This window comes from Haemaphysalis longicornis, unplaced genomic scaffold (assembly GCF_048455015.1).
Source record: "Haemaphysalis longicornis isolate Haplotype H1 unplaced genomic scaffold, Haemaphysalis longicornis Haplotype H1 scaffold_7, whole genome shotgun sequence".
NCBI lineage: Eukaryota > Metazoa > Arthropoda > Arachnida > Ixodida > Ixodidae > Haemaphysalis > Haemaphysalis longicornis.
In genome coordinates, this window is record NW_027526422.1 from 52,233,839 (window position 1) to 52,259,059 (window position 25,221).

At 51.5% G+C, this 25,221-nt stretch overlaps 1 protein-coding gene across 1 annotated transcript in view; it reads right to left on the minus strand.

Moving 5' to 3' along the window:
• Positions 1-25,221, minus strand: part of LOC144145629 (uncharacterized) — a gene marked incomplete in the record, with an annotated part of 497,754 nt that overhangs the window by 16,849 nt on the left and 455,684 nt on the right. Inside the window, 1 exon segment of the mRNA XM_077677301.1 lies at positions 18,047-18,908. Coding sequence (XP_077533427.1) covers positions 18,047-18,908 — 862 coding nt within the window.

Below are 25,221 nucleotides of genomic sequence, written 5' to 3' on the forward strand. Positions count from 1 at the left end.
CCGTCCTAACAAGGAAGGAGGAGTGTACCTCGCGAATGAGACATCGCATGATAGGTTATCACGAGCCACTTTCACCTCGACTTGTCACCAAAGAAAACAAAAACGTTGCGTGCGTTGTTTACGCGGGTTGTTGTGGTCGCGGCGCTCGAAGGAGGACACCGCGAACAAAAGACAGACACGCTGTTTCATTGTTTCGCCTACAAGGCGATTAAGGCGGCGCTCGTTAGGCAAGGGGAACGACGACAAGCGGACGCGTCGAAAACGGCACTCGTGCGAAGAAGTCACTGCGAGCCAAGGTCGGGGACGTTTCGGCCCGCGCGTGTTGCGGGTCGGGGACACGGAAAAGACGAGAGGGTCGCACCGAGTATGTGTGCAGTCTCTCTCCAGCTGAATGATGCGTGCGTCACTCTCGTAAATGTCGCCTCATTGTCGTCAAGTTCCCCTCAACGGGCGGGCGTCTTAACACCAGGGCTTGCTCTAAATGAAAGTTTAATCTCTCTCTCGTTTATGGTTCATTTACAAAGATTATTCCAGCCCAGGATTGAAAAGCGCAAAAAGAGACGGCCGAACAAGGAAACAGCAATAGCCTTGGGAGGTGGGAGTATGCTGAGTTCTACAACTGCCGCGTTTATTTTCTTCGAACTACAGCCTTGCAGAGACGAACTGATTCAGTGTAGGTTAAGTCGGAAAAAAAGTCCTATAACCATCGTTTAATCATTGTAGCATATAACTTAGTGGCTGTAGTTAGTATAACAACCTCATGATCAATGCCCGTAAGGCGCAATCTAGCAAATAGAAGTACTTTTTTTTGGCGCAGGCGAGAAAAATAGGTAGTTATTCCAGTCTGCGTCTCGGTGAGCGCCAATAAATAGCGACTACATATAAAACTGTGAGCAGACATTGCCCTTTCGCGCAGCCTTCATTGATGGGTCAACAGACGGTCATAATCTTTATAAATAAAAGCCATTGATCGGCCCTACCCCCAACTTCTCCTTAACCTTTGGCTTTCATTCTTCTAGATTCCTCACCATCAGTCAATAGCACCCTACACTTCCTTCTCTCTTTCTCTCTTTTTTTTTTTTCACCATTCCTGTCCGGGCCGGCATTCTTCGAATCGCTATTTACTTCACCCCAGTGGACCATCGCTCGCCGTCTTATACGGGGACCAACGGCAATTGGGAAGCGAGAATATATACTCCTGCTCATTCCACGAGCTCGATCACTGTAATCCCTAACCGAATAGCCGCCTACTCCGGGATTTACGAAAAGCGTTATGCACCCCTTCATTACGCGCTCGGCTCCGCTTGGCCCGCCGCCTCCGCCGCAGCGCTCGTGTTTCGCCGTGAGCGAGTCCGAGCCGGGCACGCATTCAAAAGTTGGCACGCACGCGCGCATTTGTTCAGGGCGCGGGACAATCGCGTTGTACTCTGCTGCGTGCTCAGTGAAGCCGACAAGGACCAAGAGCGTGCGAGATGAAAAATGAGCGCGCCAAGCGATCGTTCCTCCAGGTGCCTTTCCGTATGTTCCCCCTTTAATTCTATGCTTTCCCTGGTCGGCGAGTACGGCTCGGTATACACGTCGTGTGAGCTGTCGACCACGCTTGGAAATCGACCGTGACAAACTACTGTGGCGGGAGCCCTCCGTTTTTTTTTTTTTCGGTGTGTGCGTGCGTACGGGTGTTTGGTTACCGTCAAAAGAGAAAAAAAGAAAACGCTTCGTGACGTCCGTGACGACGCTTCTCTCCGTAAGGCTTGCTCGAAATACCATACGACAGCTGAAAAAATACGGGAGGAACAAAATCGAGACCAAATGAGGGGGCGGACGAATAGCTGAAGAAAACGTGTTATTGCGTGAAAGATAACGAAAATACGGTGTGTACGAGGTATACAGATGAATGTATTATTAGCGTACGCCACGGGAGCCCACTACAGCAGCTTTTGACTGCGTCACACGCAGTCAAAATTATTTTCTGATAGGAAGCACCATACATTGGGTGAATTTAGAGCCGCATGAGTACTGCAGTAGAACGGACAATTGCAACTGCAAGTAGAACGGACAGTAGAACGGACGGGCTAGTTGGTAGCTGTTCATCTTAAAGGTGGAAGCGCTCATAAAACAGGAACGAAAGTAGAAAAAACATAGACGACACGACGCCGTGTCGTCTATGTTTTTTCTACTTTCATTCCTGCTTTGTGAGCGCTTCCACCTTTAAGATGGCATGTGTAAAAACTGTAGCCTCCAACAACAGCGCGATGTTCCCGCCGACATTTTTCGTACCGAGTCCCTTTGAATTCCATTACCTCACCCTAAACTTAAAAAAAAAAAAAAAAAAAAAAACCGTAACAACGCCGTAGCGATCGAATGCCCGACACGGACAGCCATCAGCGGCCACTGACGCCCGAAAACGATATCGCAGTTTCCACACTCATTAGTGCCGTGAGATTTCAGCCGGAGGCAATGCATTAATCAGGCGCGACGAGAAGCTCCAATCGCTCGAGGACAGCTACGCGCTATGCGTGCGAGCGTTTACTAGCACGGACCTTGCCCCAGTATCTCGCTGCTGCCATCAAAGTGCTGCCGGTACATTAGAGCGAGAGAGCGACAGACCCTCGGGTCGCGCATTACAAGAGCCGAAAGACTCAGTCGCGTGACGCGCCCAGAGCAAAAGACAAAAATGGGCTGGATGCCTCTGCTCCTGTCCAGGGTTTCGTGCTTCTTTTCTGACTACCTGCGTCTCCCCGCACGAACTTGGACTGAACGAAGGCTGCTGCTACTCATCACAGGATTCGAACCGCCAGAGGCAGTCGCTCTGCCTGTGAACGCTATTCAACGCTATGGCTGCCCCAACGATCGAGCGTCCAAGAAGAACGGTGCTGGTGGCGGGAGACGACCAGGAGCTCACAGTCGTGCAACGGAGGACTCCCAAACGCTGCCCCGGAATAGGAGACGGGAGGAGGGGTATACGACCACGAATGAGAGGACGGACAAGAAAAAGAAAACGTTGATACACCAGGAAAAGGGCAGCAAAGCCAACAATAAAGGCCGCAATCGCGATGCGGAGTCTCACGGCTATACCTACCTCTTCGCTCCCGCTGCCCGGTTCGCTGATCGCCCCCTGGTATAGTGGCTCTCCCTCTCTCCGTCCCTCTTCCACCCGTAGACTTTATTAGTCGTAAAGCCGAGCGCCGAGATCGTTGCCAGATCGTGACTAATTTCGAGCGGCCGGGAATGCGATCAAGTGCTGCTCCGTGGAGGGGGGGGAATCTGCGCTGCACGCACACACACACGCGCGCTCTGCCCTTCTTTCTAGTTACGCGTCTGCAGCGTGTTGACTCGTTATTTCTGCTTCTTTCCATTGGTTTGTTTGCGTCCTCTTTTAGATTAGCCGCTCTTTCATCGCTGTTCTTGATTCCGTAGCACGGCTGGTGCTGGTTTTTCTTTTTTTTTCCTATTCAAGTGCGCTTGTTGTGGACCTGCGTAGCCTTGCACTGGCACGAGTGCCTATATCCGTGACTACACACGCACACAGGCCGGCTGAAAGGCTGCTTACGCCGTGACCCTCACGTCGGTTCACGCTATCGTGAGGATTTCGAGCCCCTGAACAGTCGATAGTGCCTTCCGTTCTGGTTCGGTTCGCGACCTCGCGCCCCGAGGGAAACAATAAATCTTGCCGGGCGATGACCGCTTCGAAGCCACGCTGCAGGTAGCATTAACCACGACCTGGCGTTCTGATAGTTCCTAAATCCGTTGTTACAAGCCCAGAACAACAGGGAAAATGTCGTATTAAACACAAACGTCGTGTAAACCGGCCGGAAGTTGTACTATCAATATTAGTTTTGCTGCCCTGGTGGTGCGGACAATCTACCAGCATGCGTATGCTTGTACTGAAACCAGAACGAACTGTCACTCCCAGAACGAAAGACGGCAGTCCTGAACCACTGCGCAAACACTACCGCTAACGGTGGAACACACAGGACCGTCTGCCCTTACTCATACTTGCATAGTTCATGTCAATAGCATCGAGCGAATATTTGAGCCGAAAGTTGAGAATTGGCGCATGCGCAGTTGCATACGCATCGTGCGGCGGCCTGCGGACGCAAACGGAGCGGCCGCTGGGACAATGGTATCGCGATCTGGAGACGTCGCGCGAGGATTAATTTAGGCTAAGTCCACACGAGATGCGGACAAAGAAAACCAGCTCGAAGCCGAGTCAAGCGAGACGGTGACCGCCAAACCCAGTCGGTATTCCTGGCGCCCCGCGCGTATCTGCGCTACCGTGGCGGCAGCAGCGCTCGACCTTTAGTCGGCCTCGTTAGGCTCTCAAGCGTAGCATCTGGCGAATTACGATTTCCTAGCGTCAACAAATGCGCCGAGCGCCCCTTCCCGACTTATTTCCTTTTACGCTTTGTCTTCGAGCGCCCTGTATAATTGTCCGCGATCTCCAGCCGAGTGTATCCAAAATCGTTCAACAGCTTCCGTCAGCCACCGTGCAATCTTTGAAGGAAAAGAAAACATTACTGTAGTTGCCTAGAGGGTAACCTAAAAACTAAATTTACTGTTATTTAGCACTATTTCTTGGAGGTAGCTACCTAGTCTTGGACATTGCTCCAGTCAGAAATTTTAGCCAATCTGTGTAACGAATGTAGTTAGCATGAAGATTACCACACCTCATTTCCTGTCTAAGTACGACCTCGAACATGGATATCGACAGGGCGCTCGCAGCATGCATCAAAGCCGCAGCGACGGTGGGCTGATACGAAGGGTAAAAAAAAAAATAGAAACACGAGAGAAGCTAGGTTCTTGTTGGGCGCCCTAAAGGAACGACTCCTGGGGTGTCGGTAATGCCCTCGATGCATTGCTGCAGGGTCTCGCAAAGACCCGAAGAACAGGGTCTCAAGACTCCTCAGTCCATGCAGTGCCGAGGAATTGAGGAGACACATTTTACTAAGCGCGTACGCGTTGCCGTGCCGCGCTAGTGTGGGCCTCTCTTCCCCCTCCTTTAATTTCCTGATGTTGGTGTGCAGATAAGGACCCCGGACGATCAGAAGGGCGCAACCCGTTTGATTGCCCTCACGCAGGTCGACTACCGAAACGTCCGACGGTAAAATGAACGGCGCCGCGACAAAGTGCACGACAGGTCTACTGGAAGGGTTGACCCCTCCGTGCTTAACGATCTAGATCCACGATAGCCGGCTACTGCCTCGCACTGCGCGTCCACTGCACTGCACACACACACACACGCACGCACAAACACACTCACAAGAGCGCCAACGCAAGGCGCCCACGGTGACAGTCGTGATCTTCCGCATGCGTTATCAACGTCCCAGCGAGAAGGCAGTTTCGGATATCGCGCGCCACTGGCAGGCAGTACGAACGACGCAGGCGGCTTCTGGTTTTTCGAGAGGAAACAAGAAGCATCTATTCGGAGGGTAGAGGTGACGGAAAGGGGAAATAAATCCGCGGAGTCTGGAGTGCATAGGTTATCGAGCTGGGCCGAGAAACGCTAAGTGAGTCTAGAGCTGTGTCGCCCTCGGGGCAGATGGCATTCGGCGTGCCCGCGAGCGGATCGCACGGGTCGTAATCTGAAGCTGGCTTCTACGGCGTAGAAGCCGAGTCGTCACTCGTGTTTTGCGGCCGTCGATGGAAGCTGCGGGAGAAGTTGACTTCTTCCAGGGGCTTTGCTGCGTGCGGCGTCTCTAATCCCATTAATCGAAGGGTGGGAGAAGGAAGAGAGATGAAACGTGGAATGGAGAATCAGAAACTCGAAAATAGAAAGAGGCTGTCCCGTCTATAGCTTTTCCGATACGGCGGTGCAAAGTAATGCTGGTTCAGTGCACTGTTCAGGCGCGTGTGAAGTAATGTCACGTGCCACCGGAACCGAGTTTACGGATGATACCGGCGTTCCAAGGGACGACAAGCCGATTGAAACATTTTTTTGTGTGTGTGTTTGTGGTGCAGCCGGAGCAAGCACCCCTACAATTCCGATCTTGTAGATTAGTCGACACTTGAAGAAGAGTCCGCCGCTTCTGTTTTTTTTTTTGTTTTCGGTTATACTGCTACCATTCGGGGACGCTATCAGTCAAATTCTACGAACGACATGACGGGCGGCAGCTTTTACACACTGCGTGTCATTAACTATCACCATCGCTAGCAGCCGAATCAACCACATGGACTGTGGGAAAGACGCGTTCATCTGAACGGGCCCGGAACACACCGTACGAAAGCAGGGTACAAAGCCGCTACTATAATCAAAGTAATGGCTGCACTAGACCAGAACGAATGCTGTCATAGCAGCTGCTGTATTGAACTACATACAGGTGTGTAAAACGCATAGAGACAACAAAATCGCGAAGAACAGAGAAAGAGAGAGAACGAAAATAGAGGCAGATGATCCAAGAAAACGCTGAGCAGGCAACTTTCGGTGGGCGCAATGGGTAGAAAAACACTGGACATATACATAGCACTACACGCGGAAGCCAGCTGACGTTGCTTCCGGCGAACGTCATCCGATAGAACGCTGGCGGTATCACGAAGCGCGTATAGAATTGATACGAGTGCACAGAGAAGATTGCCTCGCTCAGTTTCAAGGTTTAAAATGCAGAAACTCCAGAGTGCAAACATTTAACCGATCAAATGATCCACCCCCCTCCATCCTTTCGGCGGGGCCCTCAGCGTCGCTAGTTCAGCAATCCAGAATGTATACGCAGGTCTCAAGGCTGCACTGTGCGGATGTATCTTTTCGAAGTGTTCAGATCAGAGAACGTGAGTGCAAGAAGGAAAAACGAAGGCTCTGATTTAACTTCAGGAGAGAAAGCGACCGAGTTACTCTACGTGGCGTTGGAGAAGCGTTAGGAAGGAGGATAACAGAGGCTGCGTCCGTGTCGAAGGCCAAAGCTTTGCTCAGCAAGCAGTCTCGTACTCCGACCGGAACCATACCCAGATGCTGCGCGACTAGACACGTACTCGCCACAAGCTCGTTTGCGGCGACGCCGTTAACACCAAACCAAAGTTCGTACGCTGCCCCGAAAAGCAGGAAGAACGGTATATCCGGCGGTACGACCAATAAAAAAAAAAAAGAGGCAGGCTGTGGAGATTAAGGAGTGCACGCAGGTGGCGGAAGTGCGAACGTGGGTCGTCTCATATCAGATTGTTTACACTCGTGTTGCGCGGCGAGGAGGTGGAGGCAGCCAAAGGGGGTGCAAGGAACTTTCGCAGCGCCGCGAGGTGGTTTATGCGCAGAGCCGAGGCGATATGCAAAACGGCACGACGAGAGCGAGCTCGTCGAGCGAGAGGGGAGTTTAATTTCGCTCACGCCTGCGCGCTAGCGGTCTGCCCAGGTGTGCGCGTACACGATCGCCGAAGGAAGTTTGCTCTCCGGTGCGCGAGGTGCAGAGGTCGAAGCGTACATCAGAGCGTATCGTGTTTCTCGACGTGCCAGGATCGGCACGCATACATCTTCCCGAAGTGCTCGGAAGCGGTGACTCCGTGCGAAAAAAATAGTTAGCGGTGGGGGTTTCATGTGTGTAGGCCGCGAAGAGTCTAAAGGGCTAAGAACTTTTGTTCTTTTCTGTACATAAAACTTCTCGAGATGCTGCAAAAGCAGGAAGACAGGTGGTTTCTGAGACGTCGGCGGGTCATTTTTCGAAGCACATAACACGTAATCATGGACATGCCGTCGTAGATGCCAAGACGAGCACCTTTCTGTCCTGCGGGATATATTAGGGTGGCACGCGTTTTTACGTTTGATTGTTTGAAATAACATACATACATACATACATACATACATACATACATACATACATACATACATACATACATACATACATACATACATACACACAGACACATGTTCACACATACAAACATACATGTTCCTACATACATACATACATACATACATACATGTTCACATATACATGCATATATATGTTCATACATACATGCATACATCATCACCATCATAATCATCATCATCATAATCATCATCATCACCAGCCTATCTACGCCCACTGCTGGGTAAAGGCCTCTCCCATTAATCTCCAATTACCCCGGTCCTGTGCTAACTGCGATCAATTTATCCCCGGAAACTTCCTGATCTCATCTACCCATCTAACTTTCTGTCGCCCTCTGCCACGCTTGCCTTCTCTAGGGATGCATACATACATGCATACATACACACATACATGTTCATACATACATGCATACATGTTCATACACATACATACATACATACATACACACACACATACATACATACATACATACATACATACATACATACATACATACATACATACATACATACATACATACATACATACATACATACATACATACATACATACATACATACATACATACATACATACATACATGCATGCATGCACACATACATACACACATACATACATACATACATACATACATACATACATGCATACGTGCATACATACACTGCGCATTATGGCTTTGAAAACACGTTGCCATCTTTCGCGTAAAGTTGCTCCCGATACGAAAATGTTGTGTTAAAATTCAAGTAAACGATTATTTTCATGTCATGGAAAGTTTCATAGTCTGAGTGCATAAAGCGCGTGATTCCACACTGCGGCTGTGCAGGAGACAGACAGTAAATATTTCGCGAACGTAAAAGAAAAACAAGCCCCGAGTAGAAATTTTAAGAAGAGGCTGGAGGTTTCTGTCAGGCGTCAGGTTTGGTCCGTATAGAATATGTAACTCCTAAGTATAGCCCAGGAGCAGACTGTGATGCCGTTCTTTACGACGTTTCTTTCAAGGTAAAAAATAAATGCACTAAAAGTAGCCGCTCCTTCTGAGCGTAAAAATACGATTGCTCGGTGGACCTTTTGATGCTAAGCCGATGAGGCGAGTTCCCGAAGTTTGAAAGCTACTTATTTAGTGATCGCTCATCGGCTAACAGGAGCCGGTTCCTTCAGTGTATTGTACACCCTCAGAGCTTCGCCCACACACATCCTCGCCTTCTCATTATCTTTCTTTCGACACATTTTTTCTATTTTCCTTAACTTACGGTGATGCATCGCGCAGAATATGCAAATCATCGAATTTCGCGGAGACGGACCCGCCTTGCCAACGAGATAAGACGGCTAGACACGATAATTGCACTGGAGTATGTAACAATAGAGAAGGGATGGACGAAGTCCCGACGAAAGCGGCCGCTTTGTTTGGCTTCACTGCAGGCGCCGAAATCGATCACTGCGAGCAGAAACGAAGATTGACAGCACCTATAAAGACGTTGCGGCCGTCAATGGCGCAATTTTTCGACGAAGCTTCGCTAGAGGTGAACAAGCTCGAGTTTTCCACCAGGAATAAATAGGTCGAAACAAAATGAGACCACCCGCTTCCCTTCTCCTCTTAACATCTCTCCGTCAAGAGAAAAAGAAAACTGAATGAATAACCAAAAAAAAAAAAAAATTCCCGCCAATCCACCCTGTGAAGGTGGTTGGAACGCAAAGCTTAAACGACACCCACAACGATTACCCATGCGACGTCACTCGAATTCACACACGTGAATTGAATTCACACACGAGACAAGTGAAAGGCACTTTACCACGTCCTTTATTTCTTCAAAGAGATAATCTTTAGTAAGGTCTCGTGAAGCTATCACGTGACATTCATCGAGAACGCAGAGCGTAAACCCGCAGATGTGCTCAGTGATTACACCGTCTGTCTCCCCCGTCTCCACGTGGGCTCGTAGCTCAATCGGTAAGACAACGGGATATCGCTCCGTTTCTCTATTTGTTCCAGCCTCGATTCCTAGTGTTGCCTCTAGCTTCTTTTATTTTTTCGCGGGAGTTTTCTGTTGACACCGACAGTCGCGAGAGAACCCTTGGGGGGGTAGAGGTAAAAAGCTTCGCTTTAAAACAACACAAAGTGTTTAGCAAATGGGAGGGAAAACATCTCAACGCGGTCTTCAATTCGAGAAACTTTCCCGGTGTCATCACCAAATATTCCCACGCTCGGCTGCTCGAGCCTCTTCTAGGTCGAGTGCCTCACCGATCGGCACCGCAGGCGCGGTGTGAACGAGAATCCTTTCCTCCGAATGTTTTATCCCCGTTATCATCGCTCAGCTTCCACGATTTTTCCCCTGGTTTTCCCACTCGGCCCACCTCGACACGGAAGCACCCGGAGGCCGCGAAAGACGTAACCGTTTATCGAACGGTCAAGTCGCGACGATCGGTCATTAGGCGGATGGATGATCCGAGAGTCGCCGCTGCGGGGGCTACTCCGGGCTATCGCCGCACAGGAGACGCGCACCGTCTGTAGTATATATAGCGCTGCTTCGCGTCGCCAGCGCGGAAACAACGTCATCAAGAAAGGAGGGCGCGTGGATGAGCGCCTGATTAGAGTCGACGGAGGAGCGCACGGACTGATGTCATTAGGGATTGCTGTATACGCGAGACCGCCGGCCATATCGGGGCCTGGCGAAAGGTACCGCTCGCTGCTATGGCGCGGGAAAAAGTTGAGTGAGAGAGGATGGTGTCTGGCAACGTGCGCGACCTGCGGGTATATGCGAAGTGTGCTCTTAAGGATGGAGGATATATATATATATATATATATATATATATATATATATATATATATATATATATATATATATATATATATATATATATATATATATATATATATATATATATATATATATATTATAAAGTTCGAATCGCCGAACTCAGCGTTAGTTACACGCAGTGCGCAACACTTGGATAAAAGACATTCCGCGCACTGACAGCATGCATGTGCACGGGGAGCAAGGTCATCTTGACGCGATATAGAGCGTGGAGATGACCTTCAAGAGTTAGTGAACAAAAAGAGAGCCTCCTATTCAATACGAGCGTGCACGACGTGAGGTGAAGATTAAACACAGCCGCGAACAGCCACGGCAGGTTTCGGATCCCCGCATCTAACAGGATGCTATCGTGCAAGCTGAGAATGAGAATATGAGCATTCAGGGGGCAGCGGGGATCGAAGGTGGTCGATTCCGAACGCGGCGCGTGCGCTCGACTCTGCGGGAAAGGAAAAAAAAAACGAAATAAAAAAGGGGCTGAGAGACGTCCTTGACCAGGCGGCAAAGGTCGACTTGGCGGGACAGGTGCAGTTTCTCGGGCCGAAGACTCGTGGCCGCTTCCCGCAACGTTGCGTGCCCTTTTTCTATCGCTTTTTTCTTCACACGCACTCCCTCGGCGCACTGCTTGGCTGATACAGAGTCTGGGCTCAGTCCCAGGTATAAAAGGGCGAGAAGGAGTGTCAGCGTGCACTGCCTGTTCGTGACTACATTTGCCGCAATGTAACCGAAATGCGCAGACCGCCAGTAGCGTATAATCCCTCGGCCACCAGCACGGCTTGCACTCTGGCCTCTCGAGATGGACGTTTAGGACAGGTAGCCAGGAGAAGAAAAAAAAGAAAAAAAAGAAGGAATGCGGGGGAGAATTTCGTACTCCCCTTCTGCTTCTTATTCATTTCATGCTGATTTTAAGACAAGATGGAAACAGGAGCATCGTTTTCCCTCGTAGCTTTCATTCACTTCTTTTACATTTTTTTTTCTGTTGCGGAGGAAGAAACGGATTGCAAGCATGCAAGGTGAGCAGCGAGTTGGCGGCGGCATCAAGAGATGCGTCTAAATAAAATTCGGAGGAAAATAGAGCAGCAGGCGAGAAGGGGAAAGGCAGAAGGAACGACCCTTCCCGTAAAGAGGCGAAGAAAAAGAAAAAAAAATGGAAAGAAAGAAATGTAATGCTTTCAGAGGAGTAGCCGCGAACGGCCGAGGAAAATGAAGCTATATATATGATAGCGGCGTTCGTTCCCATTTCGTTTAATGCGAAAAGCGACCCGCTGACCCCCGCGCGGCCGGTCCACGCGCCCAAGAGTGCGTGGCGCGAGCCAACTCGCTTCCACACCACACGGCCACGACGGTCGTCCACGTTAGCGCCTCCGCAAAGAAGTCACGAGCGGGTGCCTTCCATACACAGCCGCGATGGTTCCGTGCTGCCGTTTCGCGGAGGCGCACGAGTGCTACACTGCTACGGCCGCGTGTGTTGCTTCGCTTGGCACATGTAGTTCGAAGGCAGAGCAAGAAAAGGACACGCTGCAGCGCCAGAGACGCGTGCCAGTCGTCTGTCAATTCTCGCTACAGCGAAGTACGTTATAAGCAGTATTTTGTTAAAAGCGGAGACCATTTTCCCTCCCTGCTTTGACATCGTAACAGTATTGCACTCAACTCATCACGTTCCTATGGGATCGACTAATTCATGATCCACAAGCTTGAAAAGCATCGTGTAGCGATGGGGAAAGTTTTGCAAATTTACAGAAATATTTCTAACGACCTAGTGTGCTTCATTTAGAAATATACCATTTCTTTTTTGAAATAGAAAATAAGTAAGACACCCAGTTTTGTTTACCTATTTTTCGCTAGATGGCGCTAGCTGCCTAGCAAGTGAGAGTTTTTATTGCTGTGTTTCAGTACAGAGCTGAGATATTTCTAAAATAGGCAAAGCAGGCTGTTGTGAACATTTATATGGATTTGTAAAACTTCTCGTATTGGTACACGATGGTTTTTTTTTAGCCCGCGGCTCATGAAGCAGTAAATACCATAAGAATATTAACAGGTGAGTCCCCCTTAAGGTATCCAACTACCAGAAGCGCGTGAGTGCAGTCTGTAAGCCCTGTAAACACGAAGTCCTATACACTGAAGACTGAGTTCGTTGTAAGGAGTACTTGGTTCCTTCGATATTGTGTTGGTGTCAAAGTTATGTCCCAGACCACCAAATGGTATCAAAATTTGTGTGGTACCAAAGTTGGTAAAACTTCGAATAAAGCGAGAATTATACTAAAGGAATTTCATTATAGAGACAGCGTACGTATGTTTACACGGAGAAACTGAGCGAGAACACAAGCACGGCGATCACGAAGAGCTGTACTTGAAAAGAGGGAAGAAAATTAAGAGGAAAACCAAGACCACGTTTAGCACGAAAATTTGATCACTGATCTGAGTGAGAGAAATAGTAAAACTTCTTAGGATCGGCCACCAGCGTATGTAATTAATTGTATGCGTAAGCCCTTCTTTCCTGTAAACCTCGGTCAATGTCAATAACTGAATCAGTTATTGGATCATTCAAAGATAGAGCGTTGAATGACTTCGTGACGTACGTATATGTACGGACAGATTCCGTTTCGTGACGAAGCAATTAACTGTTCGCTTGTATACACATAGTTCAACAATTCGTCGGCATCCTTGAGTGCTGCAATTAGCCGAAATTAGTCTCCATGACCCAATTAGCCCACCTGGTTTAGATAAAGCGGCAGCCTATCACAGGCCGTTCAGGGGAGGTGTCAGTTTTGTGAGTGCGCCCTCGGAATAGCTTGCAGTTGCTGCCTTTGAGATTCATTCCTTAAGGATTCCTGCCACCAGCATAAACCAGGAAAGAAATTCGAAGCAGATATTGAAGCGGTATATACGTAATAAATAAAAAAACACACGATTCTATACAGAAACAAGTGACGCTGCGGAGAAGAAAAAGGCAGTACCAAGTGCGACAACAGCTTTGAATAATTTAGCATCGAAATGTCACCTGCAATTAATTGCCCCATTTTAGAAAAAAGACAGCAACAGGAGCCAGGTTAACATAGACTCACACGAAACGAAACTATCTCGCCTACAGCACTGAAAAGCCGCGCACAAGACGAGGAAAGAAATCATATATATTGTTTTGCATGTATATAGAGGTTTCCGTCATATTAAACATTCGGTTAGAAGTCAGCGCTGGGTTTTTACCTTTTCTGGTTCTTGGGCGCGTTTTGTTCTTTTTTTGAGCGCTGCAGTTGCGATCATTGGGAACCAACTAGTGTAACTTCAGTTTCGCTCTGTCCCGTTAACGCGACAAAGCGAAATTAACACAAACCCGCCGCACAATGACAGCAGACGCGTAACTCTACCCCGCACTTTCACAACAATAACTACTCAGGAGGAGCAGAAGGATGTCGTGACGCAAGCGTTTTCTGCATCCTGCACGCGAAGCTCCCCGCCAGGAACGGTGTTACGCCCGCTTTCATTTGGCGCCAGCCTCGTCACTCGCCTTGACAGTTACGGGCGTCATCCCGGCGACGAGCCGGGAAGCTGTCACGCCGCATCGCCAGCGGCGTCCGCACACGGTGGGCGTCGGTGGCGGTGAGCCACTTTGTCACCGCGCTGCGTTTTGTCGGCTCGCGCAACCGCCCTGACCCCGTGACACGCGCGACCTCGGGGGAGCCACACTCTCATTTCCCTGTCCGCCGCGTAATTCGCTTTCGCGCGCGCGCAGCGCCGGTCAGACAATGATGCACTTAGCGCTGGTGGCGTGCCGTCCTTGCTTCCTCCGCGAACAATGCCGCCAGCGCGACGGAACTCAAATTGCCGCGCACGTGCTCTTAGCCCTGGGGTGCAACAGCGAGGTGTCCCCGTTTGGGAGTGCGTGCGCGCCTCCGGCTGTGGCCGGGATTAGGTTCGAACGCTCTTCGCGGCGCATTTACAAGCGCCGACTGATTGTCATTAGCGCTGGTCGGCCAGACTGCCTGAAGCAGTGCGACAGCGCTGAGGCGGAGTGCGCCGTCACTGCTGGAGGCAGGAGAGACGAAACGCGAAATAATACACTGTCCCTCTCTTCGTGAAAGCGGAGTTAACCTTAGTTACGCTCGCGGGCAAGCTCGCGAGAGAAGGGGGAGAACGACCTTCCAAAGCTGATCGATCAGGTCAGTCGCATTGACGGCGACATCTACGCCAAGGCATCGGGCGTGGGGTGAGCAACAGAGCGGGCTTCTGAAACGGACGCCAGCGAGAGGCGAAAACGTCGAGCCCTGCGGTCAGTGTTTACAATTTCCCGCGGCCGCAAAAGCCGGTAGCCCGGAGCGAGGTTGGAGAGCGAAAGAAAACACCGCACGGGCGTGGGGAGCCCCGGGGGCCAGGGTAGCCGGGGGAGGGGGGAGCGTTCCGCACGCTTCTTTCGCCCTGACCAACACCACCGCAAGGAATAACGCAAGAAGCGGGCAGCGTCCACCACAGGTTCGCGGCGATGATCAGCGTCGATAAGCGGGCTCTCAGCGGAGTGTAACTCGGTTAGCGGTCACGACTGCGCGGGCATGCATGCACGCGCGGCGGTGGGAAGGACGCCTGGGAGGGAGAGGGGGACGTAGAGGGGGAGCCCGCTCCAAGACGCCGGTGGTGACCCCCTCCTGGTAGCAGCCGCTCCACCCTTGGGAACGGACGACGCCTGCCTGCCCCAGCGTCACGATCTGCCTCCAACTTAAATTACGCGCGCGCCGCTGCCGGGCTGTTCACTTCTTCCAGCCCCCCGTTCCCCCTGATGTTTGCTTGCTCCCTGCGGGCGCGCTTTGCCCCCCGCTCGGTGGCACAGCCCAGAAGGCAGCATGGAGATGGACAGGACGGCAGAGGAGAAACCGCAAGAAAGCACAGCGATAGATGGCAGGGGACACGGATACAGTGTGCCAAGGAGGAGAAGCGCCATGGTGATGGGAACATCTTCACCGGCTATTCGTGCTGGCGAAAGTCGTAACAAGCAGGCTTTTCAACGTTTTTTTTTTGTTTTGTTTTATACTTCACTGTCAATGAGCACGCATACGATGCGTTCTAAAGCACACAGTACATACTTCACCTCTCGGGGTCTATTCTTTTTGTTTTGTCTAACACTCACGTATTCTTTCGTGCAGAATTTCTCTCAGCATCCTACACCGACAAATGATTGTGCTAAAATGTCCTTATCGAGTCACCGTAAAGTGAGCTGTCCATTATTGCGCTCATGCTCAAAGTGGGTATGAAGTTGGCTTCCCATCATTAATAGTATACTTGCAGTGAAGAGCCCTTTGCAGGCACCAGGCGCAGTCGCACGCCGGCATAAAATCCCTGGGACGACTCCGTCTACAAACTTTCACTGTCTAACAGCACAAAAAAATCGAGTGGTTTTTTTTAACCAATTGTAGAAAGACTAGCGCTGAGCCCAGGACAGTACACAGCATTTAGGCTCGGCCAGCCAAGCAGCCATTGCCAAACTTATCGCCGCCAGAAATCAGGAATCCGTCAGAACCCGGAGACCGTCGGGTAGCGGGGTATCACAAAGTGTACGGGCATTGCGCTACACAAAGCCAGCCGTTCATGTATCACGAAGGCGGAGGGGAGAAAAAGAGAAACGATGCAACTATGAGGTGCCAACGATCCGCACAAAAGGGGCAACGGTGAAAGTGCATCCTGTACATAAGCGCCGAAGAAAATGGCGCCGCCGAAACAACAATGGCGGAAACAAAGCAAAATGCGGCTCACTGGCTGCAGATGGAGGATACAGGAGCCGACCGTATAAATAAAACGGGGAGGACAAAAGGAGGCGGGCGCGGTAGAAACAAGACGGGGCCAAAGAAGAAGGGGAAAAAACTGAGGCGACGCGGACTGTTAAGAGAGCGAGAACCCGAGGCGGAGGTCATCGGCTAATGACAGTGATCGACCGTATACTGCACTTCACACGTCGCTGCCGCGGCCGGAACTGATATACTGAAGAAACGCCGTGCCGTCAGCGCCGAACTGGTCTCTCTCGTGGTCCTCACGGCAGCCCCCGTTCCACGCGTGCAGTGGCACCGAGGAAAGAGACACGGGTAAGAAGAGGGAGGGAGAGAGAGAGGGACCGCATCCGAGGCTCAGCGCAGGCCTCACGGATGACCGGGCAGCGTCTGCAAGAAGGTGAGCTGGCGGCAGCCAGCGGCGCGAAGCCAGGTCCGGGTCCCCTGCCCCTCCCGCTTCCAGCCTTTGTAATCACCTGCCTCCGATGCGGTGGCGGTGGTATAAGCCGCCGCCGACTGCCCGACCACCTACCTCCCCCCGCGCTTGCGTTTATGGCCCACTCTCACGAAGTCCGCTCACCGAGACCCGGGCCGGCCTCCGCTATCGCTTGCCACCGCCGCACAGACATCTCTCCGATTATTCTCACCGTCCCCTTCTTTATTTTTCTCGCTCTGCGGGTGATGCTGTCTTTTACCTCTCCGCGGCAACCTGGCTTTCGCACGATCTGCGACCAAAAAGGGGACCGGGGGGACTAACGTGCACCGTGCAGACCTGCACACAACGGCTGTGCAGCGCGGAGGAACGCCCCGGGACGTGACACGGCCTCCTTATTGTCTCAACGCGCCAGATGGAGATTTAGGTGGAAGGGCGGCGATCGGCTCGCACCGAGCCCCACCGCCGCAGAGAGAAGCCGGCCGAGACAAAAGAGCTCGCCGGGGTGGGAGACGTGTGTGCGCCCGACGCGCAATCATCGTCTCGAGAGGCCTCCTGCCATGCCTGCCTCTGCAGCCTTCTTCCCCTCACGGCGGCACGGGGCACGCCCGCCTGGGCGGAAGCAGCGGGGAAGATGACGAAAGGTGAAAGTGCGTACGGCCTCCACGCAAACTTTTTTTCTACACCAACTGGACAGCGGAGTATGCATGCAGAGCGGGAACCTTGGCGATCCATCAGCTGAATTTCTTTCTAAATCTCTGGCTTCAAGTGGGAATTACCGACAAATACAGCACTTTTTGCGCTAGCTCGGGCTTATCAACTGCCTGAAGATGAACGTTCACCTAGGCCACAGCATCATCGTAACTTGCCTTAGTTAATCTTATGCACAGAGGCATCGACTAAGTGTGTCCAAAGCGTCCAGTGGGACTTATGTGCTTTACGTGAAAATGGCATTGGCTTGCGAATCTTTTGTTTCAGCGCTGTAGGTGGCGCAGTATGTTCAGAAGAGAAGTTCAGTTGTGGCTCCGTTCTACGTTGTCCTTGTTGAAGAGGAGCTGTACTAGCTACGAAGGAATGTTGGGTTGAAAGCATCCACTTATTCCACGTCCCAACAGATATATCATAGACCACTTATCAATTAAAGCCGCGTTCATTCAGATGTTTTCAGGCATATCTGTTCTTTTATAAGGCTTTGGGCGCAGTAGAAACGGGACTATGCGAAGGCAGGCCGCAAGGCTCGCAACGAAGGGGACGCCAGCTCACCTCAGCGTACTCCTGGCAGGACTCGACGGAGGCGACGAAGTGCACCACGTCGTCTACCGTCCACTTGGCGACGAGCTGCTGCTGGCCCCCGTCGGTGGTGGTTCCCACGGCGCCGCTGCACGGCGAATGCAGCGACGACGCCTGGTCCGAACACACGGAACCGCAGCGCAGCTTGGGAGACTTGGACGCGCCCCGGGCCCCCTCCAGCTGCAGGAGCCACGGGGAGGTGGCGTGCTTCCGCGGCGGCGGCGTCGCTCCCCCGGCGTCCGCGTCCTTGGACGAGCGCGGGCTGTCCGTGGACCTGGGTCTCTTGACCGCCGTGCCCACCGACAGGTCTAGGGGGTCGGCCCTCGCCGGCTCCCCGTCGTGCGGTCTCTTGACGGCGCCGCGGAGGTACGTCTCGAGCTGGGACGCGCTCTGTGCGCTCGCGGTCCTCACGAGGTTCAGCAGGGTCTGAGACGACGAGAAGTCCGAGAGGTTGAAGGGCGCGTTTCCCCGATGCGGCTCCAGCAGCGAAGACGGCGGGGAGGACGTGGCCGAAGACGGCTTCAGGGGAGGCGTGATGCGCGGCTGCGCCGCCGATGTGACCGAGCCGCCGTGGTGGGGCGGAAGGCCGTGGTGAGGCGTCGCCAGGCCAGCGGCGTCGGAGTCGACGTTGCCCCCGCCGGCGACGTTGCCCGAGCTGGCCAGAGACACGGCATTGTGGTTGATCGCGTTGACCGTGCTGCCACCGTCTCTCCCCGCACTCTGGCGACCCGAAGTGGGCAACGGGGGCGTACCGGCAGCCTTGAAGGGGAACGGCGGCTCGAAGCCTCGAAGGAGCCCAGGAGGTGCCGCTCCGTTGCTCGGGCTAAAACCGAACCTGCGAAGAAACGAACAAAGAGAGCCGTTGTAGCTTTAAAAATAAACATCTACTTCACGTAGACATGCGTAAACGTCCTAAAAAAACAACCTCTTCATTGGCATTTTCATGTCGGAGCCTCTTGTGTTAACGAAAACAGAAATATCTTCCCTCATTTTCCTTTCAATCAACTTTCATCCACGTAAGAGACTCCACATTCTCCTCTCGCCATAAATAGCGCAAACAAACACTGCGAGATTTGAAATAAGAGAACTGGTAATACATATATTTGATTCCCGGTTTTTGGAGACAAAAAGAATACACGTAGCCAATTATATGTTCTTGCGCGATCCCAGCGGTTGCAACGTTTACGCCATTCAACAGCACGAGTCATGGTAAAAGCTTTTAAAAGAAATAACCAAGACTCAACTTCCAGCTCGCAAAAGCTCACAAAAGCTCGCAAAACGGCCGCAAATGAAGGGGCACAAAGGGCGAAAAGAAAGAGATGCCAACATGATGGCAGCACAGCCACCGGCTCAGAGCCAAGCAGGGAGAGCAGATCCGCGGCAGATTTCATGCGGCCGCCTAAGCCACCGCCAGCAGCCACCACGCTCTCGTCGACTCCGCGGCCGTCGGCTGTCCAGAAGGCACGGATCTGATTGACAAGCGTGCCTGGCAATAGTGCGTGTAGTGCTGCGCTCGAGCCACCCTGGCCATTGCGCGGGTTTTGCCTCAGCGCATGTATGTAATGTGGGAGGTCGAGCCTTTCTGGCCGCGCAAGTCTCGAACCGGAGGTGACCAATTACAGTCCGCGTGCAGGGAACCGGCTGTTTCACAGGAATTTGACGCCTTTGAACTACCCCTAAGGGCTACAGGCGTCCCGTGATGAGCACGAGTTTGTAGGCCTGACTCCCGTTCCAGTAGGTATACATTATATCAGATCAACTGGAAATGCAAGGCAAGAAAGAAAGAAAGAAAGAAAGAAAGAAAGAAAGAAAGAAAGAAAGAAAGAAAGAAAGAAAGAAAGAAAGAAAGAAAGAAACAAACAAAGAAAGAAAGAAAGTCAAAGCAAACGCAACTGTTCCCAGGTATAGCGCAGTTGTACTTCTTGATGAGGTCCCCACAAAGCTTGAGTGAACCTTCCAAGAAATAGGTGCCACCCACGAACACCACAATCCCCTCGTCTGTGCATCAAACGCAAACGGTGACGTCAAACGTACGTTTGTAGAACAAGCCATTGCTTTAGAGCAGAAGGTATGAAGTACTGATTGGTTTAGAATATAAAAATCCGCTGTGCGACGCAAGAACTCTGTTCTTTTCATCCCCAATGCGCACGACCAAAAGAACGGAGCTAGTGAGAGCATATCACTCGTAATTAAAACTTCCTTCAGCAGTTACCTAGAAAGCAGTAATTTGCAGTGCGCTCCCCCTTTGCCTGCCTTCTACCCGGACAATGCCCGTTCTAAGGCGACCTTTGTGGCCATTCTTTCACCTTCTTGATGCCTTGGCCTGAAAGGTCTCCAGAGCGCTCTTCGCTTACGCTAACAGCGAAAGCGCTCCCGTAAACGAAAGCAGCTGACCGCGTGCATGTGTCACAGTTTCTTGAATTGTCCTTCAATGCTATGCTTGCACCTCATATAGACGCCGTTCATTCGGGAAGTAGCAGGCCAAAGATTAGCGTCTCAGGCGGGCCTATTCTTTCGTCTCTCTCTCTCTCTCTCTCTCTCTCTCTCTCTCTCTCTCTCTCTCTCTCTCTCTCTCTCTCTCTCTCTCTCTCTCTCTCTCTCTCTCTCTCTCTCTCTCTCTCTCTCTCTCTCTCTCTCTCTCTCTCTCGAATGCAGGGAAACACAGAGGCCAAGAAAGATGGGACATATCTTATTCCACCTCGCGCCTTAAGCTCAAAACAGACCCAGCCCATTTGTCGCGTCAACAGACACGCCTTACGCTCGCCGCAGAAACTTCGCACTTCAAGGATACGGCGGTTGACCTCAACTGAAGTTTTGGAGGCGGAAGCCACGAGTGGTCTTGGGCGATACACGGGCAACGGCGTTTACGCGTGTGCGGCTGCGGCGGCGCGGCGGACGCGGATGGATGTAATTGCCAGCGCCCTTGAACGAAGCACCCGGTGCCGAGTTCCCAGGGGCCAAAAACTCCCCGCCGAGGCCGCCAGCAGCCGAATCGGATACGAACGCCGACGCGAAGGCTGCGGCCTTGCGGACCAAGTGATGATGACGTGGCCGGCATGTGCCAACTAGCAGGTGGTTATGGGAGACATGGCGATAATAATAATAACCAGCCCGTGGTTTTCTTGCTGTCACGCTTTACGAGGTCTGCGCACGAGACCTCGCTTGTCGGGTTACATTGCTAACCTCAGCTGTCAGCAGTGCGTTGCGTAGTTGTACGGAGAAAGAAAACAGCCCATTCTGTACCTCTACCAGCCTTCGAAATTTTCCTGAGATGTTTCCACTGACGGAAGTATTTCTAACAAAAAGAGACAAGAAAACAGGGGTGAGAATTGGTAGAATTGTACGAATTCAATGTTTCACGTATTTTTTTACGAACGGCTGCCTTTACTGGCGTATGCCGTTGGTTATTTCTCTTTTTTTTTTCTTAATTCATCTGGTGTCTTTTTGGTATTTGCCAGAAGCACGAAATGGGTATAGACCGTAGACAGAAGCCATTTATGTACCACGTGCATGCCTGCCAGACACCTTGTGAAATATTTTTAACAATGCAATTTAAATCCTCCGAGGGCATGCAGTAGGCGCAGCAAACTTCTGCTGCATCTCGCAAGAAGTTCCAAAACTTCTCGTGTTCTTCCAGTTGTTTCTGTCCGTGGTAACAATTTTCTAAGAACATCGCGCTGCATTCCAGCTGCGCTCCCTAAAGAGCGCGAGGCCTACGTATGCCCCGCACTTGACACGATCGAGCGACAGGCTTCGCTTACGTCCCAATCTGCGGCATCAACTGCCTAGGAATATGCCGAAACAGGGTTTTCAGATACATATACGCAGTAAAAGCTGCACCCATCCGCAACTCCGCGCCCTTCTTGTAACCCACATCACAAGTACACCAGACCGACCAGACAACCTGTAACAACCAGCTCAGGGGTTACGGCTATACGCCACCGCAGGTACCCTTCGTTTTCCCATGACTAAACGGCGCACCGAGCGCACCCGCATTCACAAATCGCCTCCGAGCTTCACTCAGTGCGTCCCGAGTGTGCGTGCGTGCACGTGTCCACAGCGCGAAGGGCACGGTGCACGGCAGAAGTCATACGTGCTCGGCATACAACGCACTCGGCGCCGTCGCTAAGAACGCGCAGCGGAGTTCGGCGCTCACGACGAGCAACACAAACACACGCGGCGCTCCACTCCGTAGGGCCTGCTTTTCAAATAATGGCGTCGCCGCCGTCGTCCTCTGTGCATGTGAAAACAGCCACCGCCACGGCCGCTCGGCGGCGGCCGCTTGACGAACCGTGAAGCGCGGAGAAACGATAGGAATTCTTAAGCGATGCTGGGGAGGGATGGGAATGCTTCTGTATGAGGTCGGGAAATTAAGCACAAGAAAGTAGCGGGGAAATAAAAAAACGAAAGAGGCGGAGAAGGAAAGAAATAAAGCAGTCAAGTGCGAATGGGGACTCGGCGTTTTGCTTAATTATCTGGGACAAGGACGATACACCGAAACGACCTTGCACGGCCTTCACTTGTTTGCTTTCTTCTTCGCGGCAAACGAGCCCAAGATAGGAAGCGGTTATTTTCTGCCTGGGGATTTGCCCTTTACTCGTGCTGAAATCATCACTCTTTTGTGTAAAATTAGAAGTACATGAGTGGGAATTTGTAAACAAACAGAAAGCGCGAGGAAACTAATACAGACAAATACGATAAACGAGTGGCTTGCTGCGACTCTGGCAATGAAGGCTTTCCCGCAATACACCGGGAAGTTGGGGAAAACCACGCTAAATCGCAGGTTCATCGAATCTAGAGAGAGAGAGAGAGAGAGAGAGAGAGAGAGAGAGAGAGAGAGAGAGAGAGAGAGAGAGAGAGAGAGAGAGAGAGGGGGGGAGGGGGAGGGGGAGGGGGAGGGGGAGGGGGTTCGGGCACGAAGTGGATTGAAGACGAGGTAGGTTGAAGAAAAAACGAAAAAACGCGCACCCACAGCCCGTGGATGAGGGTGCCCAGTACCAGTACTACACTAAATACATTTTTAACGACAAAACACTCTCCCTAGAGTAGAGAGACCAGCCTGCATGCAAACAAACTGAGGAAGTTAGCCACAACCACAACACAAAACTGTGCCGTGATGCGCCTGAAGGAAACGAAAGAAACGTATCAAATTCGGAGGGAGCGCCACCCATACCCGATGTCAGCTGGATTTCTGGACAACACTTCGCTGACGGTAAACTGCGGTTTGAACCGTACTAGCCGGAAACAAACAACGACGTCAAAACGCCATTCGCGGCCACGTAGGTGCACAACGGCGGCAACAGTCGCAGAGAGACGTCCGGTGCAAAGGAGGGTCATAATGGCCGCGCCTCGCAGTTGAGTAAAATACGGACGCCGGCTCCAGCAGCGTCGACTTTCCCGTTGGCGCAAACGCGCCGTTGCTCCACCCCGCTGTGAACGGTCCGAGGGACGGTGTCAAGGCTCGCGCGGGCAGCCAGGCAGGCGCGTCGACGACGGCCAGCAGCGGAGAGCCCTTTCCTCGCGCCGAGATCGCCGCGCCTCGCGCAGCTGAGATGTCTGTCCATTGTATTCTAATCGGAAATCGCCGATCGAGAGAACTGCCCGCGAGGCGCTGCGGGAGTCAACAGCGCTGGCGGAAGAGGCGGCGGAAGGACGTCCAAGCCGATGGAAGAATGCGTTGTCGCGAACGGCGCGCAAGGATTCTTCAGGCTAGTCTACAAGGGAGCGGGCGCTTGAACGAGAGCGTTTACCTTCGCGGTAACCACAAGTACAGTCGAACCTCGTTATAACGAAGTAGAATCGAGACAGCAAATTAGTTCGTTATATGCGATGTTCGTTGTAACAGTATATGTAAAGATAGGCTCTAACAAATCGACAATCTGGCTCGCGCAAAAATACTTGATGCAAAAATGTTTCGAACCAAATATAAACTCGGTAACCCTTACCTTTCTTCTTGCGTTTTAAGCTCAATGAACCCAAATATAAATGCGTGAAACTACAACAGAACAACGTTTACTTCCCAACTTCACAAAAGAGGGCTGTGTGGAAATGTTATCTTCATCTGCTGTCTATTCACAGCCCTGAGCAGGATGGAGTTTTCCACAGTCCCAAGTGCAAAAGGGCCTTTATACTTCTGCAGTTTCGGATTCCGAAGGGTTTTTCCAAGTAGCTTCTAAGCCCCCTGGTCAGACATTTTTTCGTTGCATCCGATATCGCGGGCGGGTCTCACGGTTTCTGTTTCGTTATAAAAGAATAAGTGTCACTGAAATAAAGCGTGGTTCAAAGTTCGTATTTAGTTCGGTAGAGCCGATAATTCGCTATATAAGCATTCGTTATAGCAAGGTTCAACTGTACATGAAACTGTCTGCTTTGACAGCGATCCCCGACCCTTTGGACCTCTTAGGCCGTTCAGCTACCCATTGTCCCGGCGTGTACTGTGGTATTCTCTTCACTTTTTGTCATGGCTCAAAACTCGGTCACCCGCCGACTACTATAGGTAGTCTGAATGTATCATACGCCTAGTCTGCCCTCCTCTCTAACTCCTCGCGCACTTGCGTACAAGCATTTTTAGGGATGCCTTCCTGCACAACTCGAATAGCTGCTCATAGCTTGTATGTGTTCGCCGCTGTCACGTGCTTCAACACACGGCCGGAGATAACACCAAAGTCGACTGGAAAGACAGCAGTGGCTGGTAGGATGTATCCACCTACATCGACCACGCCCCGCGATGACATGTTCGGTCGGATTTCGTTTGCTGACATTTGCCATAATTGTCGGATAAGGCGACCGCAGACACATATATACATTCAGGTATTTTAAAAGACTTTTTCACGTTCTACGGGATAGGGCGCGGATAAACACGACTATTCTGACTTTCCTTGCCTTTGCTACCCTGCAACACTTTCGATAAGCCCTTTCACTCTTTCCTTCGCGTCTGGAACCACTGCGAAAGCTACAGTTATCGCCAGAACGGAGCAGCACTGCGAGATTTGCTCGTAGCACCAGATACGCCTTCCATTTCTGCTTTGCTTTGTGGCTTTTTTTTAAGCTGCTATCGAAAAGCGTTCATTGCGGCAACTGGAGAAAAACCAGCCAACAGCCCCTAAATGGCCTTAGTGACGTAATTCGAGCCATCGAAGAACGTCAAG